Source organism: Meles meles, chromosome 3, assembly GCF_922984935.1.
Source record: "Meles meles chromosome 3, mMelMel3.1 paternal haplotype, whole genome shotgun sequence".
NCBI lineage: Eukaryota > Metazoa > Chordata > Mammalia > Carnivora > Mustelidae > Meles > Meles meles.
This window is the reverse complement of record NC_060068.1, coordinates 46,296,548-46,315,923: the sequence shown is the minus strand read 5'-3', so window position 1 is coordinate 46,315,923 and position 19,376 is coordinate 46,296,548. Positions and strand designations below refer to the sequence as shown.

At 48.8% G+C, this 19,376-nt stretch overlaps 1 protein-coding gene across 5 annotated transcripts in view; it reads left to right on the top strand.

The window, feature by feature from the left end:
- Positions 1 to 19,376, top strand: part of ZNF608 (zinc finger protein 608) — a 113,419-nt gene that overhangs the window by 88,594 nt on the left and 5,449 nt on the right. For all 5 annotated transcript variants that reach the window (XM_045999387.1, XM_045999383.1, XM_045999384.1 and 2 more), the window contains 4 exons: positions 13,526 to 13,613; positions 14,140 to 16,600; positions 18,197 to 18,614; positions 19,201 to 19,373. In XM_045999387.1, coding sequence (XP_045855343.1) covers positions 13,526 to 13,613; positions 14,140 to 16,600; positions 18,197 to 18,614; positions 19,201 to 19,373 — 3,140 coding nt within the window. The remainder of the gene's footprint in view (positions 1 to 13,525; positions 13,614 to 14,139; positions 16,601 to 18,196; positions 18,615 to 19,200; positions 19,374 to 19,376) is intronic.

Here is a 19,376-nt window from a genome sequence, read left to right as displayed (position 1 = left end):
CAACCCTTCAGTGTGCTGTATTCCTCACACAAAGCCCACGGGCCATTGTGCACAGTCCCTGCCCTCGCCACGGTTGGCTGGCCCCTAGCATGCCGAGCTACCAGTTTCGGTGGAAAAAGGTCCTTAGTTATTTCAGGCAGAGGGCCTCAGTAGGAAAATACGGTATCTCTACCTCATCTCTCCAGCAGGTGCTCCCCTGCCCTATGGACTCTTCCCCACAGATATTTGCCTTTAAAAAAAAAAAAAAGTTAGTGCTCCCTCTGCCAACTCCCAAATGTTCCCATTGTCTAGCCCAGCATTCCCTGTTCACATTGGTATTCAACGTAGCAACCCAGGGACCATGATGGGTACAAATCAGATTTTTGTCTGGTGAGTGTGTGTGTGTGTGTGTGTGTGTGTGTGTGTGTAGCTCTCGAGAGAATTACAAGGCAACCTGGGAAAGATGCTGAAATGTTTAGTCAGGTCTTCTCTCATTGGAAAGAGTGTATAAAACACACCGTGATGATGAGCACCAATTAACAGTGCATTACTTTCTGGAAGAGACTTCACGCTGGCTGCCCTGCAGGTCAGAGTCAATAAAGACTGAGTTACTAACAATAGCCTTTTTCTCTCCCGAAGCCTTGGACTTAACCCTAACTTCATCAGACCAGAGAAGAAGAGGCTTGTGCAAACAATAGGCATCTCGGAGGTTGACTTGGGCCTAATGCTCAGAGGCCATGAAAGCTGTCGGGAGCCTGATTGATGGGCTCTCACGCCTCAGTCCCCAGTGCAAAGCACTAATGTTCCAGCCTCTTTGGAGTGGGTGGTTGTGCCACCTGGGGTCAGAACTTATCAGCCTGCAGGGCTAATGTTTCAGATGAGGCCAGAGTGCAGTCAATAATTTATACGGAAATTTTGTGCTTTGAGTCGCAAAGGAAGGCCACGTCTTGACTCGAATTCCTGTGTGTTCCGAAGAGAAGTCCAGGTCAGCTTCGGATCTCCCTGCTAACAGTGTTAATAACATTTAAGACACACTCCCATTGCAGAAGAGGACAAGAGCCATCCCGGAAGGTGTATTTAGTAGACACACCGAGCCAGATTATATAGGAGTTTCAGAATGGAGAAGTAAAACGGGGGGAAAGAAACGCCAGACCTTTGTAGGTCAGATTAAATCATACTGACTTTGGTAAGCATCCATGGGGAGCGTTGGTATACACAGGTCCTGAAACTGAGCTTCCCAGTACGGACAGCGAGTGGGAGAGCAATGTTAGGTGCTGTCAAAGACCGGAAGAGACGTGAGTATCAGAGAGCAGAGCCTTGAAGACTTGATCCCTTCTGCAGGGCAGTGTTGTCCCAAGTTAGCTTGGTGGCTGCACGTGACCGTGTGTGTGTGTGAATGAACATCTCTGCATCTACATAAACACATGTATTATACACACAGTATGCAGAAATGGGCAGCAACGGGGTGACACCAAGCGAGGCTGGTCAATCAATAACCAGCTAAGTTTTGTTCTGCTCCAGCAAAACGATGACTTGCTCCAGTAAGTGCTAACAAAGGCCCTTTTCCCTTGCTCTGCTCACGGAGAGCACTATTAGTCACGCTTCATTAGGCTTGTTTACAGAAAAGAGCTGGTCTCTAAGCACATTATTGAAATACTTGTAACTCTGCTGGGCTTTTTTTCTTCCGCTGAAAAGATAGGGACTTCGGAAGGGGGGTGGAGGGGGGAGGGGGCCTCGGACCATTGTCGAGACATCTAGTCTGTTCAGATGGTAATTGGAAAGATGAGTTTGCCTTTAATGCTCTCTGCATCCCCTGGGCCCTGCTGCAGGGGCTCATCTCTCCGCAAGGTCCCGGGGACCTTTAATTTTGCCTTTTGTTGCTGAGACAGATGCCAGGCATTCAGTTCCTGTTCCTGAGGGCCGGATGTGCGGTCCCCGAACCCCACGTACCTAGAGAAGCCCGCAGGGATTTAGAACTGCATGTCCAGAGTGGTGAGGAGGAGGAGGTGGGGATATGGCTTGCCACAGTGGGTATGCCAGGAAGGAGACCTTCCTGGGGGGTTGCAGCTGGGGCCAGGCGTAGGAAGAACCTGAGTCCCTCCTTCTGGAATTTGCAGCTGGTGAGATGTGCTTAGGAGATGACCATACTATGTGTCCAACAGCCCGGTCCCCAGGAATCCGGGATAATTTGCCCGGCTGCCCCGTCTGAGGGTGCTTTACCTGCCAGAAGCGCAGTGAGGCCAGCTGCCGGCTGATTTTCTCAGTGTGCAACTCCTTGTATTTTGGGGTCTCCCTCCGTGTCCAGCCGTGACGTGGGTTCCAGGAGTGTTTCACAATGAGGAAGCCTGAGTCCGTTTGCCAAGCGACTCTTTGGTGCCCACGCCCCTGTGTTTGATGCTCTACAGAAACCATACCTTCCCTGGCATCCGTATTGTCTCTGTTTTATAGATGAGAAAACTGAGGGGCAGAGAGGCTTCACTCAGGGTGAAGCCCCAGCTGCAGAGTGGGCCGGGGGCCAGGTGGGTCTGTCTCCAGAGACCATCTTCTCGGGTGCTGGGGATGCGGCGTAGGATTACCAAACACTTCTCATTCTGTCTTCCTCCCAGTCTTAAGAGTAAAATTGGCTGCAGGCTGAGCTTGATTGGAGTTAATTCCTTCGGCTTTCCTTACTACATTCTGAACCCCAGCCACCATGGTGTGGCCTCGCTATGGGAGTGTGGGAGCTCCCTCCCATGCTGCCCGCAGGGCTCTGCTGCCTCCGGGTGAGAATAGGGAGATTTATCAATGACACGGACCTCATTCACCCCATTGCCTTTAGTTTTGAGGGTGCTGGCTCTGGTTCCTCTGAGAGGCACTCCCTTGTTTCCTTTTTAGATTGGCAGAGTTGTTGACTTTTAGGTGACACATAAAATGTGTGCCTCTGCGTGTCCTAGACATGCAGAGCCTTGCTGGGGACGGACACACACACACACACACACACACACACACACACTTCCCTGGTCTTCAGCTGCTGTTGTAAATTGCTATTTTAAATTTCAGCAAGTGGAATAATAGCAGAGAGATCATCTCCAGCAAATGCTGTTGGTCTTTGTAAAGAATGGCTTGTTCAGAGGATTTATGATTTATGGGGGACCCAGCTGGTGGCCAGCAGAGCTGTAGGAATGTGTGCTCTCCTGGGCCGGGGAGAGCTGGAGATGAAAAGGGCCCAGAGCTGGCACAAAAGCAAATAAGCGCTCTGACTTTCAAAAAAGCATCATAATTTATATGAAGCCAGGCTCTTGGGTCCCAGTGAGATGCACGCATCAGTAGCAGCTTTCTGATGTGAGCATAATTGTCAATTGGTTCCCACTGTCTCGCTGTATCTCAAGGACCTGGGGAGGGTAAGAAATGACTGAAAAACGCAGCCCTATAATCTGTCGTGGGATTATCCGTATTTTGACGAGCAGTTCACTAGCACCGAAACCTGAAACTCTGCTAATCACCCACCTCGATGGATGTGCAAGAGGTTTGTGAGCAAGGAGAGGAGGAAGATCCCTCCCTTTTCATTTTTTTTTCTGAGTCTGCTCCCCTTCCCCAAAGTATAGGCGTTATTTCATTCGTAGGTTTTATGTCCCTGGCATCTTGCAATTTCATTCATCCCAGTGATTGGTTAGCACCCCTTCCTGTTGCTCCCTCCCCTGCTCTTGCCTTGGGATGGCAGGAGGGGAGAGCCAGAAACAGACTTCTCTCTGCACCTGGAACTGGGGGAGTTGCAGATATCTCGTAAGCGGCTTTCCAAATTCATAGCATCTCACACCCTTTTCCCCGCCTTTGGCCTCAGAATGCTCTCTTCTAGGGGCCTTGGCATGGAGCCAGGGGTTTCGTGCCTGTTGTTCTCTTTACCTGTTTTTGAAGTTGGACTGATGACATCGTAGAGATCCTCGCTGTAGGGGTTGTAAGCGGAAAAGATGCCGTGGTTAATACTGAGTGTGGGAAACGAAAGGCCTGCCATCTATCTGTCCGCTGCTCATCTTCCATGGCAGGCGGGTCTGAACGTGGGGTTGTGTTGAGGCTGTGTCCTTTCCGTTCTAGGGGGCGGGGGTAGGGATCCTGGTTATGTGCTGTGGGCCTGGGCCCTTTATACGCCACTGCCTCCTAAAATAATGCGTGGATGTGTGTTAGGTACATGCTAGGAGGTCCCAGAGTAATAACCGAATCGTGATTGTGGCTCAGAGTAAGCCTGCTTCAGTAAGTACTTACTAGATACCTTTCCCCAACTTGTGAGTGCTTTTATATTAAGGAAGAAAAAAAATGATCTCCTAATGAGCTAATAATTAAAGCTTGGGAGAACGGGGGCGGGGGACGGGATGAATCTGTTCTCTTATAGTTGGCGTTGAACCCTGGTCTCCCCATGAAGATAGGGAGGAGAGGGAATGAGAAACCCTTCTATTCCATTTGGTACCTTAAAAAAAGAGGGTTTGAGGCACCCAGGTGGCTCGGTGGGTTAAAGCCTCTGCCTTCAGCTCAGGTCATGATCCCATGGTACTGGGATCGAGCCCCACATGGGGCTGTCTGCTCCGTGGGGGAGCCTGCTTCCTCCCGCCTTTCTGCCTACTTGTGATCTCTGTCAAATAAATTAAAAAAAAATCTTTATTACAAAAGAGAGGGTTTGAGGTACTAGAAATCGTCCATCGATACTCACCCACTTATAGAGCTATGAATGCAGAGGAGCAGGAGAAAATTCGGGCTTGGAACTTCGCACCAGAAATCAGTGTGGTTTGGTAGCTTATGTCTGTGTCAGCCAGCCGCACGCAAGGCATTACTTACTGGACAGTTGGATCAAAGACAACAAATGAAACCTCTTTATACGAGTGTGTACCTGCATGCATAGACTCTGTATGTGCAGAGGGTCACTGTGCATTGAAACTCTTCCAAATGTCTCAGAAGACTTCGTGGTGGTGTTTTGGTTTTTTTTTTCCTGTTCTTTCTCCCCTCTCTCTGCTCCCCACCTTCATCGTTTATCTTTTCCTTGAGCGTATCACTTCATTTTCCTGTGTGATGGCTGAGCCTTGATAGAGCAGGATGGAGAGACTCCCCTTGGGGAGGGGGGCAGCCTCCCTCCGTGTCACTAGCTGCCCTGTTGGAACAAGCTTGGGGGTTCCCCCCCCACTGCGTTCCCTGAAACTTGTCCTCTTGCCTGTCCCCAGGTTGGGGGGGCCTCCTGACCCCTAAGCAGTATTGTGGTGTGAGTGGTTGCATTATCTCTTTGTTTCACGAGTAGCCTTGAGCCATCAAGGATAATGTTTCCTTAGCGAGCATATGTCTGCCCAACTTAAAATCAAGTGGTTTTTGTTCTCGTCATGTTTAAAGTTGCTTTGTCAAGATCTCCCCATGATTTTTTTTCCCATTATGCTCTTTGTTCCCTGAAATATCCGTAATGACACTTAGGACGTCTTATAATGATGAGACTTACTGAAACTTATGTACTGATTATTTTTTTTTTTTTAAAGGAAAGCCGCTCTTTCGTAAATTAACATTAAATTCTAGTGATCTGTTTGGATCTGATTTTTGAAAGTTCTGTCTTGGGCTATCAAAGTTTTCACGAGCTCTTCCACTAGGGTAACGCTTGGTCAGTGAAAATCCTGTCACCAGCCACAGACGCCAAGCAGGCTCCCATGCAAATGTCAGGGACAGCAGCGACAGGAGCGCTCCGGGAGGTGCCTCACAAAAGCCTGATTTCTGCTCCCTCTTCTTCCCCACAAGACTTTTTAACAGGCCATTGTGTTTTCTAGAAGTGGGAAAGGGTAATGTTACTAGGGAAGCGAGAGAAGAAAAGCAGCTAGAGCCTCTTTTAGCTGACCAGTCAACTGCGTATTGGCCACCTGTCTTCATGGGAAAGAAATAGATGGCAGTGAATAAGCGAGAGTCTAGTTTTCCAAGAAGCTCAATGATTTTCCCAAATCAATACAGCTCATCAGGCCTCAGAACAAAGGCTTGGGGAGGGGGGGTGACAGTGATGGAAGTAACTGTGTGTTCTTTTGTGTATTAAACCATAAGGCCCATGGGGAAACAAGGTTTCTTTAGCTATGGTTTCCCCCCCCCTCCCCTCTTAGAGCTTATTCAAGGTAGTTGGGGGTGGGGGAAAACCTTTCAGGTTTTTTTTTTAAAATAAGATTTCCATAGATGGTATCCCAGTGATCAAATGTACTTTTGAAAGAGATAAGCTCAGTCCAGGAAGAATACCGTCTTTTAAAATGGAGACTAGAACATCATTCTGCCATTGCCTTTTGCTCTCTGGTGTTGGCTTAGTCAATTTGCTTGAATTTCATGTGGATTTTTTTTTCCTTGAGATTGATGGGTTGGGTTTGGAGGAACCAAAAAGCAGTGTCTCAGTGTTCAGATGAACCTCTGGCCAGTCAAGAATCATGAACGATCCTCCCCAAAATGAACCTTGTTCCCGATGCCCTGAAAATAACAGCGAACCCTAAAAGAAATGCTGAATTGTCGTCTGAGAGCTTATAATTAACGTAGATAGAGCGGTGCCAACACGGTCCAGCCGCCAACAGGGAACATCTATCCAAACCAGCAATTTTTAGCCCGTCAGTCCTTTAATCTTTAAGCTCACTGTGCTTTCATAAAGTAGTACATTAACACCAGAGCAGAGCGTGTCTGGGGTTTATGAGTGGGGTGGTGGCACACTAGGGCATAAAGTGTTTCATTACACTCCCCTTTGTTAGTGCTGCCCTATCTCCCAAGCTCCATTGCGGTGTGCTATTTGTTCAGATAAAGCCCAATGTTCAGGGTGACTGATCGCAGCACTGTGTTCCAGATGGTTTGATTACAGGATGTGGTTAAAGTGACTCTTCAAACATTCAGCTCAGCAGTAGAGCTCTTAAAAAAAATATACTGCATTTTCTGGTCATGTGACGACACTTTTCTTGTCCTCGTGCTCCAGAGATACTTGGCATAGGGAAATAGGCAAGTCCCTCTGCATTCTGGCTGTGGGGGATTTCATTGGCAGCCTTTGTTGTCAGTGAAACATTTGCCCCAAAGTTAGAAACCCAACTTTGTCCTTTGAAGAAAGATCTCTCCGAAGGTTAGATGCTCTAAAGCCAGGAAAATCGAACAAGTGTACTATACAAAGCTCAATCTTTTTAAGCAAGAGCCAGCATTGGTTATAGCAAAACCACAACAGTAAAGTGTGGGAGGGGAGGGAGTTGGGGTACAAAGGAGTGATGATAAAGCATACCTTGTACAATGGTCATATTGTATAAAAATGTAGGGTAATAGGATACTCCAAATGTATGAACTTCATCCTGGATGCATGAAACCAGCATATTGTGGCCTTTTATTGTCACTAATGTTTCCACTAGAAAAAATATATAAAAGGAAAGAAATGTGTAAACTTCAAAAAAAAAAAAAAAGGGTTGTGGCATAACAGGGTTACATTTTGGTGTTATTAGAGTGAGGTTTCTGTTTTCTGCTTGAGTGCACGCCAAGTCCATCCAGATGTGGTAGTCTGAATAGGAGTCCAAAAAAGAAAAAAAAAACAAACCCCGACGTGATTCCAAATTCGGCATTTGCAATGCTTGGCAGAGACTTCTGTCCCAGAGATGAGGCACTTTAAAGACTCTGGAACACTCTTTAAATTGTAATACAAACAGAGTTAGATCCACTGGGAAATCGGGCAATTGCCCAGTTCTTGAGGAAACATCTTCACGCATAGAAGAAGCAGTAATTCATACACCATATTTATCACATCTTTGGAGTACAGTCTCTCCACAGAGAATTTCTGTCATCTCTGCACTCTGGGAGATTATGCTTATTGAAAAAGGATGGTGAAAAAAAGTCTTCAGATCTAGAGTCCCTTCTGTCACCGTGTCATAGTTCCCAGGGGTCGCGTGCACTCACTCTGTGTGTGCACGGGGCACTGTGATCGCAGGTGGGGCAGGTGTAGGCACTGTGCCTGTCTTCTGGTTGAGGGAGAGGCATCCTCTGTCTCTAAGGAAGAGGGACAGGGTATTAGGTTAAGACAGTCTCGGCAGGGGGCACCTGGGTGGCTCAGTGGGTTAAGCCGCTGCCTTCGGCTCAGGTCATGATCTCAGGGTCCTGGGATCGAGCCCTGCATGGGGCTCTCTGCTCAGCTTGGAGCCTGCTTTCCCCCCCTCTCTCTGCCTGTCTCTCTGCCTACTTGTGATCTCTCTCTGTCAAATAAATAAATAAAATCTTAAAAAAAAAAAAAAAAAGACAGTCTCGGCAGCGTTCAAACATGGGAGGCGTTTATCTGCTGCTTCCCCGATGGAGTGAGTTTGGTATTTCTTTGGTGGGTTTTCCTTGTCATTCAGGGTCCCAGATGAAGGAGACCCTGCCATCCGCCGGTGGCCTTCAAGGTCACTGCAGTCTCTCCGGTGCCAGCCAGCCGGAAAGAGGAAGAAGTGAAAAGGACATGCACGGGGGATAGTTGTGGGCCAGGCCTGTAAGTGGCGCACATCCAGTCTCTCCCTTAGCTGTCATAGACCTGAGTGAGCCACAGACCTGCATTTAACTGGGTGGGAGGCTGAGAAGGGTCTAGCTGTGGACTCAGAGGCAAGCATGGATTCTGGTGAGCGTCCGTTGGTCAGAGGGGCCAGAGGGCTGTGAAGGGAAGTGCTGTGGGGGCCTCGGGAGAGGGTGGCTGTGTTTTGGTGGTGTGCACTGTCAGTGTGGGAGTGGAGAACATTGAGAGACGAGGGAACACTGGACTTTGTCCCTCTTTGGTGCTAATTCATCAGGAGCTTTCCTTGGAGGTTTGGACTAGAACATCTTAGAGGGATTAAAATGGTGACATAAATGGTGCTTGCAGAGACTCCTTTAGGCTGGGTGCGGGGGAAGAAAGTGAGCTGGAGGCTTGAATCTCGCGGTGGTTGTTGTCGTTGCCTGGGTGAAAGGCTGTCCACGGGGCAGCGGGTAGACTTTCCCTGCAGGTTATCAGAATGCACTTCTGGGAGCAAGGGAGTCAAAGACAGATTTAAGTTGAGAACCAGGAACAACTTTTTTTTTTTTTTCCCAAAGTTTTTTTTTTTTTTTTTTTTTAATTTTATTTATTTATTTGACAGACAGAGATCATAGGTAGGCAGAGAGGCAGCCAGAGAGAGAGGAAGGGAAGCAGGGTCCCTGCTGAGCAGAGAGCCCGATGCGGGGCTCGATCCCAGGACCCTGAGATCATGACCTGACCTGAAGGCAGAAGCTTTAACCCACTGAGCCACCCAGGCGCCCCCAGGAACAACTTTTTAACAAGATGGCTGAAGAATAATGGGGCAGTCCTGGGTGCTTGGTGAGCCCCTGTCACTCCTGAAGAGGAGGAAGAAGGGACACGTACATACAGGTACTGAGGGCCTTGTGCCCATTGGCTTCCTCATATCCTAGCTCTTGTATCCTTGGGGCTTTGGCCCACTGTTGACCTCTCAGCCTCTAGTACCTTCGTGACCTTGAGATTTCTACTTATGTTATCACCTTAACTTATGACAAATTCCGTTTCCCAAGGTAAGTCCCTGTTTGGCTGCCTCAGCTTGGGCGCCCTTTGTTGGAACCATCCAAGGAGGCCAGAGTTAGGACCACTGTTTTAGCAGCCTAGTAGCCCAAGACAACCCTCTGAGCAGGGACTGTAGGCAGGGTAAGTCCTAGGAACATCTTATCCAGGGTCTAGTTTAATGTGATGGATTAAGAGAATTGTTCTCTAGGTATAGGTCATCCATAAGCTCTCCTTTCCTTTCTGGGTGACAGGGTGTGCCTGTGTTGGTTTTATGATAAGTTTGCAAGCTCTTGCAGAATAGAGTTTGGATGGAGGTCTGGCTAGACGGTGGCTGATTCCATAGCACCAAATAAGTACCTAGTGTATACTCTGAAGATGCACAGTAAATGGTCCGTGGGCCCGATCATCTCTCTGGGAGCACTTCACTGCTAAGTATTGACAAGAGCACATGAGAGTTAGAACCCTGTGACTCTGGAATTCTTAGGAGATGTCAGGCCTCTTTGGGCTTGTAGAGGTAACAGGCTTAGGTTATAGAGGGCAGAGCACGTTCTTCTAAGTGTCCTGTAGATAATACATATTTTATGGGGCCATAGCTTGGATTCTGTATCGGTATCCAAGACAAAGCGTTAAAAAAAAAAATACAAAAACCCTGTGCGGTGAGCACACTCAACCTATCCATTGCTGTCTTCAGCTGTATTCACACTTCATTGGCAGTGATCTTCACATCTTTCTCAGATATAAAACATTGCGGGGCAGGCATTATTAGAACTTTGACAAAGACCATTATCCTGGGTAGGAGAGGAGGACAGTAAACCTCAAGGGATACTGGAGAATGTGAAGATGAAAGAGGCTGGTTGTAGAGTGTCCCCAGCACCAGGGTCACAGGCAAGGCATTTGGAAGAGTAAATGTGCATTAAAAGAAATATCAGCTCTGTTTGGCATACATGTATATTTATTTCCAGTGTAAGATAAATGAGAACTACAACTATGCCCAGATTTATGAAATTCAAAGTAGAACTTTAAAAGGACTAATTTTCATTTTGGTTATTTCCAAAGAAGAGTCCACTTTACATGCTGGTGGGTCACCAAGTGTGCAAGCTGGTGAGACTTCAGCAAGAGACCGACAAACTATTTGCATGTCTGAGAGCTGAAATACCACCTTCCCACTTGGCCCCTCACAATGAGGTGTTGTGTACACGCAGACTTTCTTACAAAGCAACAGTACACTTGGTAGTTTATAGGAGAAGCATTCCTTAAGCCTTCTTTCCAGTTTGGCTGTGTAAACATGTGCGTGTGTATACTCGCACGTGAATGCTAGGCAGAGAGACATCCTCTGTGGCAGAAAGAAAAATAGACACAGGCACACGTATTTAATTAGCCCGGCTTGATGGAGACTCTTCAAAATCTCCCCGGGAGCAGAGCATTTGTTTTGAGCATTTTCAGATACCGAGGGCTTCCAGGAAAATCAGGCTGCTGGGTGGAGGCCCTTTTAAAGTTGAGAATGGGCTTGACCGGGCTTCCCCACCCCCCCTCCACCCCCACCCTCAGGGCCGGCCATAACGACCATTCTAGCAGTCTCGGCCATAACGACCATTCTAGCAGTCTCGACCATTCTAGCAGTCTCGCCAGTGCTTCCCCACGAGGTGTGCTGGCGTGGCTTCTAGTAACAGCCTCCGGCCGTGGGAATGGTTTCACGCTATGCAAGCCGCAGTGTGAGCTCAGCCTTTGCGACAGCTGGCCGCGGTAGCCCCACGGCAGCAGCGGCTGGCTGCTGCTCCGGGGTCCCCACGGTGCCCCGGGTCCTGGCTGGGGAACCGCCGACCGGATCCCGGGGGACGCAGGCTGGCGGGCGTACTCGGCGCCCCGAGCGCCTTCGCGGCCCCTGCCCTCCGCCCAGCGCCTTTATCCCCGGCCCCCGCCTCGCGGCTCCCGGGCGGCCGCCCTCGGCCCAGCCAATCAGGCGCGCGCGTTCCCACCAGGCGCCGGCCAATCCGCAGCCCGCGTTGGCTGGAAACGCGAAACCCTTAGGGGAAAAGCAATAACAAAAGCCTTTCACTGCAGACAAATGTTAAGTGTCTGTGCAGACTTTTCCTGTTTTTAATTTTATTACTGCAAGAATGGAGGGTTTGTTGTTTCTTTCATGTTTCCTTTCAAGCAGTTTTAATTATACATTTGTGCTACATCAGGGACTCTGGAACGCAGTGATTCAGCCTATTGCGTCTCAAGCTAAAATGCGGTAACCTTCTGGCAATACAGATATATTCCTGCACTGTAAATATAGCTGACATGCTAAAGAATTTTAAGCAGCTGCAAAGGTCTTTGACACCACACACAGGGCCCCAGAGAGCGCATGATGAGAAAACCAGCTCTGTCTTCCCCTTTGCCTCCCCTCCCACCGCCTCCCTTTTCCTGGAGGGATGTGCTCATAAAGAACCCTTTCCTCCAATTGTTCTGTCTTGTGCAAATTTTGACCAAATGCCTAATTACCATTGATTCTCATCTCAGTATGAATTTTTTTATTCAGTGGTTTAAAAAAAAAAAATTTTCCCCAGGGAATTAGAATGGAATCAACCGTGATTTGAGGAAATGCTTGCTTTGCTTCTTTCCCGTCCCCCTCCCACCTCCCCACCTCCCACCGTCGCTTCAGTGAGTAAATTCAGCTGTCACCTAATAGCAACAGAGACCATATGGGAAAGCATTTTTTAAATCTCTTTCCGAGACTTTTGAAAGAAATTCTTCCTTCCCCACTACTGAGTTCCAACCATTCAAATATTTTTACCTGCTGTGAAAATGTTCCCGGGGAAATTAGTCTTACCTTGTGAGTTGTCCCGTGCTGTAAAGGAGTGCGATACAGGTTTTCTATACAATTCAAAACGGCAGTGAGCGAGGGAGCAAACCAACTAGAAGCAGACCTTGAGGACTGTCCCTCGGTGCTTCCGAGATAGAATGGATTGTAGTGCAGAAAACAAAACAAAGCCTCACTTAAGCGTTTCATTTATTTGCCCTAATATTTTAGGTATGTCTCAAAATCTAGGTCCTTTTATTGTACGTTTTTAACGAGTGATTAAAAAAAATACACAGTGCTTGTCCTCTAGAGAAATAAAGAGGATGTTCTATTTTGTTTTCTTGTGACATTTGGCATACTAAGTGCACTTAAGTTTAGTAATTCACAGATGCAGTGCTAAATTAAATTGTCTGCCTGCAAAGCAGTTGGGAAAAGCAGAATGGCTTGCAGGAAACAAGTGTGTTGGTTTTGAGATTTTTCTTCTAATCCTCTGTGGCAAATGCTTTCTAAAGTTGACTCTAAAGATAACCCCAAGAGCAAACCTATTGTGCACATTTATTTTCTTAAGAGGGCTATTTTCGGAGTCCTTAATACGAAACAAGACCAAACAGTGAAACAGATACCATACCCTGGCTGATACTTGTCTCACAGAGCCAGAGAGGGGAGGAGTAGGAAAGAGAAATCATAGCAGATTGTCTGCTCTCTGGACTCTGTGGCCCCCCTACTCTCCCCCTCGACACCTATTTTTGTGCACCCCTATAATCTTTTTCTAAATATAAAATCACCACGATTCTATACTGTTGAATTGGAAACAAAGCCCATGCCTTTCAGTCACCTTCTGGTTTAAGCACTGGTAACTGGCGCTTAGTTTTTGTTGGCCGCTTGCCAAACGAAAGCAATTATGTGTAATAATAGAAAAATTAAGAGGTGAGTGTTGGTGTTTTACAGCAGGACATGGCAAAAACCATTTCCTTCTGTCAGCAGTATCTTGATTACACTCTCACACACAGTATTACCCTTTTGTACCGCATGCGCCTGGGCATGATCACACACAAACACACACACACACTATTTCCTGTGGGTTTTCACTTGAGGTCACTGAAACCAGAAAGAGGAAGAATGCAAACCACAGCTTTTGAAAGCGGATGAGAATAGAACTTTGCTGGTAAAATCATCATCATCATTATCATCATCATCATCATCATCATCATCATCTGGAAATAGAGGAATCCATGCTAACTGTGGTCCTCCTTCCTTGCCTGTTCCTGCAGGTGTTCTAGTGGTCAATGTCACGTGGAGGAACAAAACTTACGTAGGGACCCTACTGGACTGCACCAAGCACGACTGGGCCCCTCCCAGGTATGCACTGGGCCTTTTATTTTTTCAGGCTCTGTTTTCTCTCCTCCTTCCTCTTCCCCTCAGCTTCCCCCGTCCTCTCTTTGCAAAGAAACCCGAGAGATAGATTAATAATGCATAAAAGTCTGCCTGTAATTGAAACCAGGCAAAAGAGAAGGGAGCAGTTCAGGATTGCACACGGTGAAATGCAGATGCGGGATTTCTTTTCAGTCACAGAGAGCTCTCCTCCCTGCCCCTGCTCCCTCTCTCCTTTGTTTCCTTCTCTACTTAAAATGGGAATTGGAACTGGATTTGAAGCTAGATATCCCAGTCGTTTTTCTTTGGTGTTCTAAAGAACATACATCCTCCCTAGCTGGTTCTTTTGTAGGGAGTGAAATTCTCAGCGGAAGGCTAGGGTGTGTTTTCCTTCTCTGGGCCCAGCCCTCAGGCTGGTGGGCTGTTGGCTGCTCTTGCCTGCATTGTGTGCTTCGTGTTTTCACCTGGCTCTTTTGGGAGTGCTCATTTTGACCTCTGTTGCTTGCTTCCCTAGGTTCTGTGAGTCCCCGACCAGCGACCTGGAGATGAGAGGGGGCCGGGGCCGAGGGAAGAGAGCCAGGTCTGCCGCAGCGGCTCCGGGCTCGGAGGCCAGCTTCACGGAGTCCAGAGGGTTGCAGAACAAGAACAGAGGGGGGGCCAATGGGAAGGGGAGGCGAGGCAGCCTCAATGCCAGCGGGCGGAGGACACCCCCAAATTGCGCCGCGGAGGACATCAAAGCCAGCCCCTCCTCCTCCAACAAGAGGAAAAACAAGCCCCCAATGGAGCTGGACCTGAATTCCAGCTCTGAGGACAATAAGCCCGGGAAGCGTGTCCGCACGAATTCCAGAAGCACTCCAACCACTCCTCAAGGGAAACCAGAGACTACTTTTTTGGACCAAGGCTGCTCGTCTCCGGTGTTAATCGACTGCCCCCACCCCAACTGCAACAAAAAGTACAAGCACATTAACGGCCTGAGGTACCACCAGGCTCACGCACACTTAGACCCGGAGAACAAGCTGGAGTTCGAGCCCGACAGCGAGGACAAGATCTCGGACTGCGAGGAGGCCTTGAGTCATGTGGCGCTCGAGTGCAGTGAGCCCAGCGCGAGTCTCTTGGCTTACGAGCAGGTGAAGGCGCCCACTTCACCGGGCTCCGGGCACCCCCCTGGCACCCCCAAGGGAAAGAGAGAGCTGATGAGCAACGGTCCGGGTTCTGTCATTGGCTCTAAAGCGGGCAAGAACTCTGGCAAAAAGAAGGGCCTTCACAGTGAGCTGAACAACCTCCCGGTGATCTCCAACATGACGGCCGCCCTGGACAGTTGCTCCGCGGCAGATGGCAGCCTGGCCGCAGAGATGCCCAAACTGGAAGCGGAAGGCTTGATCGATAAGAAGACTGCGGGAGACAAAGAAAAGGGCAAGAAAGCCAACAATTGCAAAATGGACAAAAATCTCTCCAAACTTAAAACTGCCCGGCCCATCGCCCCTGCCCCTGCGCCCACGCCCGCGCCCCCGCAACTCATCGCCATACCCACTGCAGCCTTTACGAGCACCACCACGGGGACCATCCCCGGACTACCCTCCCTCACCACGACTGTCGTGCAGGCCACACCAAAGAGCCCTCCGTTGAAACCCATTCAGCCAAAGCCCACAATTATGGGGGAGCCCATCACCGTGAACCCAGCTCTTGTGTCCCTCAAAGACAAAAAGAAGAAGGAGAAGCGGAAGCTTAAGGACAAAGAAGGGAAGGAGTCAGGGAGCCCCAAGCTGGATGCCAAGCTGGGCAAACTCGAGGATGCCAAAGGGGCGGGGAAAGATTTATCTGGGCATTTTTTAAAGGACCACCTCAGCAAGAGTGAAGGGTTGGCCAACGGACTGTCGGAGTCACAGGAGAGCCGGATGGCCAGCATCAAAGCTGAGGCGGATAAGGTTTACACTTTCACGGACAACGCCCCCAGCCCGTCCATAGGCAGTGCCTCGAGGATGGAATGCAGCACTTTGGTGAATGGCCAGGCTCCCATGGCCCCACTGCATGTGCTCACCCAAAATGGCGCAGAGACGTCGACGGCCAAGACCAGCAGCCCTGCCTATTCGGACATTTCCGATGCTGCGGACGACGGTGGTTCCGACAGCCGGTCTGAAGGCATGCGGTCCAAGGCCAGTTCCCCATCAGACATCATTTCCAGTAAGGAGGGTGTTGTCAAAGGGCATCCTTCGGCTACAGCACAATCATCTCAGATGAAAGAGTCCCATTCTCCCTACTACCATGGCTATGACCCTTACTATTCTCCAAGTTACATGCACCCAGGGCATGTTGGAGCCCCTGCCATTGGGAACGGTGGGAGCGCGCAGGCCATGAAGATCAAGAAGGAGTCCGAGGAGGACGGGGAAAAGAAAGATAAGGTGGAGCAGCTTGATGCCAAGAAGGTGGACCATACCTCAGCACCCTTACAGCCCCAGCACCAGTCAGTGATCACACAGAGACACCCAGCCCTAGCGCAGTCCCTTTACTATGGCCAGTATGCCTATGGGCTCTATATGGACCAGAAGTCCCTGATGGCCACCAGCCCTGCCTATAGACAGCAGTACGAGAAGTACTATGAGGACCAGAGGCTGGCAGAGCAGAAAATGGCCCAAGCTGGCCGAGGAGATTGCGACAGGAAAAATGAGCTCCCCTTGAAAGAGCTGGGCAAGGAGGACAGTAAACAGAAAATCCTGCCGTCTGCCACAATCTCAAAAGCTCCCTCTACCCCGGAGCCTAACAAAACCCATTCTAAACTAGGGCCGCCAGTGCCTAATAAAACTGAGGAGACAGGTAAATCACAGCTTCTCCCCGGTCACCAGCAGCACCTTCAGGCCGACAGCTTCAAAGCTAAGCAGATGGAAAACCACCAGCTTATTAAGGAGGCTGTAGAAATGAAATCTGTCATGGACTCTATGAAGCAGACAGGTGTAGACCCAACCTCGAGATTTAAACAAGTAAGATTGTGGAGCGTGGCCCCCCACAGGGAGAGAGCGAGTCTGAGACTTGGACGTGTCTGGGCTTGATCTGGTTAGACTTCTTCAAAGGAAATAAGCCAAGGGTTCATTAGGGTTGGTCCCTCTCCTCCTGAAAAATCTTGAAAAGGTTCCCTCGGGAGTTACTGCCTACCTTGCAAGCGTTGCGTCGCCCACGATTGCCTTGTCGTGTTGTGTAGTGAGAGGAACTTCAGACCAGAGCTTTTCAGACTGGTGTTCCCTGCTGTTCACTCACTGTGCATCTGACAAGGTCCCCTGATTTCTTACTGAGTCCAGAGTGAGGGAGTACTATCACATGGCCCCTCAGATCCTGAGTCTGGTCTCTACAATGTTTGTTCTATCATATTTCCAAATTTCTCCTGGCACTTTCATAACACTTGGGGCCCAGATGTCTTTCACATGGTGTCCGAGATGCCTGTCCCAAAGCGGGGCTCAGGGCTCAATGTCCATGGCCTGTGAGACGAAGGGATAGGGAGTATCTGGGTGCGTGGGCCTCCCGCAGTCCTCCTGGGAACCCCCGGTCAGCCAGTCTGAGGTTCCACGGGCAGGCACCTGAAAACCAGCCACCACGAAATCACACACGTGCCGATACTTTCTGTCACGGCATGCACATCCTCATTCACTGTGGACCTCTGAGAGTTAACTCTGGGGTTTCCCAGTGTCCGGTCCCCCTCTCCACTCCCACACTTCTTGTCTCTGGGGAATCAGACCAACAGAACCCTGTCTTCATGCTCATCATTGTCCAGTAGTTGAGACTGAGGCCCAAGGCTGATTGTTCTTTTGGGACCTAAATTCTCCGTGGGTTTTTGTGCTGAATGGGTTGGAAGTCACAGAGGCCTTTTGCAGTCCTCAGTTCCCCACTTCTGGAGGCCTGAACCAGGTTCTGGCTCACAGGGCTACACTCAAGCCATACGGTTTTGAAGGGGTTTGGAGGTGCCTTTGTTTTCTAATAGAAAAACTATAATGTGTGCTATTAATTTGAAATTTCGTGTTTTGAGTAAGATACCTGCACAGGAGATGGGATCCTGTATATTAAGCCTCAGCTGCTGTAGGTGAAGAAAATATGTTAGGAAACCAAGAGTTTCCCCCACTAAATGATGTTAATTGATATGAAGATGATTTAAATTTACTACGAACTAGCCCGAGTTGGGAGTTTTTAAAATTCTTTTCGCCTACATGAGATAGTAAAGGGAAAATGAGTTTTCGATTAAGTGATGTCTGAGCATGCTGTTTCAAATGTCGAAGGATCCCACAAAGGGCCCAGCTCTGCCCCACCCTGGGCAGCAGTGTGACCCCAATGTTCCTGGAGCTTGAAAAGCTCTGGTTTTGTCTTGTGTGAAAGAGGTGAATAATGATGCCTATCTTAGACGTCATGACTTTGTCAGAGAGGGAGGCTTGAAGCTCTTGTGCAGGGCAAGGGCAGACGTGTTAACTTAGTATTGGAAGTAAGAGTAATAATGCCGTCATGGTGATTAATGGGTTTTGCTTCCGAAAACTGAAGTTAAAAATTTTTTCCCCTCTTCTTTTTCTTTTCTTTTTTTTTTTCTTTTAAATCAGGATCCAGATTCAAGGACATGGCACCATTACGTATACCAGCCCAAATACCTGGATCAGCAAAAGTCAGAAGAGCTTGATAGGGACAAGAAATTGAAAGAGGATAGTCCCAGGAAGACCCCCACCAAGGATGGGGGTGTGCCCAGCCTTCCCGTATCACTAACGAGCATTAAAGAGGAGCCCAAAGAGGCCAAGCGTCCTGATTCTCAGTCCCTGGAGGAGAGCAAGCTGAAAAATGACGATGGAAAGACGCCTGTGAACTGGAAGGACTCTCGGGGAGCAAGAGTGGCGGTGTCCTCGCCCATGAGTCAGCATCAGTCCTACATACAGTACTTGCATGCTTATCCTTACCCACAGATGTATGACCCCAGCCACCCTGCATACCGGGCTGTCTCTCCCGTCCTAATGCACAGTTACCCTGGTACGTGTCGCGGGTTCTCGCTCTATTGGAGGGAACAGGCTGCGTGCAAATGTTAGCGGTTTTAAAAACTCAGGATAAACGAGACGCTTCGCCAGTAACCTTTGTTTTGCTTATTTTTAGGCTGCGTCAAGTCCCCAAAGTGAAACTTAATATGAGGGTTGGGGGGGGGGTTTGTTTGTGTGTTTAAGATCAAACATCAGGTGTCCTGAGCGTTGACTCTGATGGTCTGCTCTCGCTGTTAGACCAACACATACTTTATTGCCTATGGAAATAGTCTAAGCACTTAGTGTCATAATCATGATAGTTACTATTCCTTTCACTGAAGCGGACACATAAATGTATGAAACGGCTGTAAGCTCAATTCTGCTTATAACCTCCGTTCATCAGGATGAATTAACTGGGAGAAGGAAGTCGGAGAGCGTTCGCCCAGTTTAACGATGATGTAGCCCATGCTTCATGTCAGCCCCTACTTTAAGCTCTCCGACTCTTATCCCAAATTCATGTAACCCAGATGACTTTTTTTTCCTTCTTTCTTTTTTTAAGATGGAGCCCGTAACTTGATGTGGCATTTGTTGTGTATCTGCAGGGGCCTATCTCTCTCCGGGATTTCATTATCCCGTTTATGGGAAGATGTCAGGGAGAGAAGAGGCAGAGAAAGTCAGTAGCAGCCCTAGCATCAACACGAAAACATCGACGGAATCGAAAGCCCTGGACTTGCTCCAGCAGCATGCCAGCCAGTACCGCAGCAAGTCTCCCGCTGTA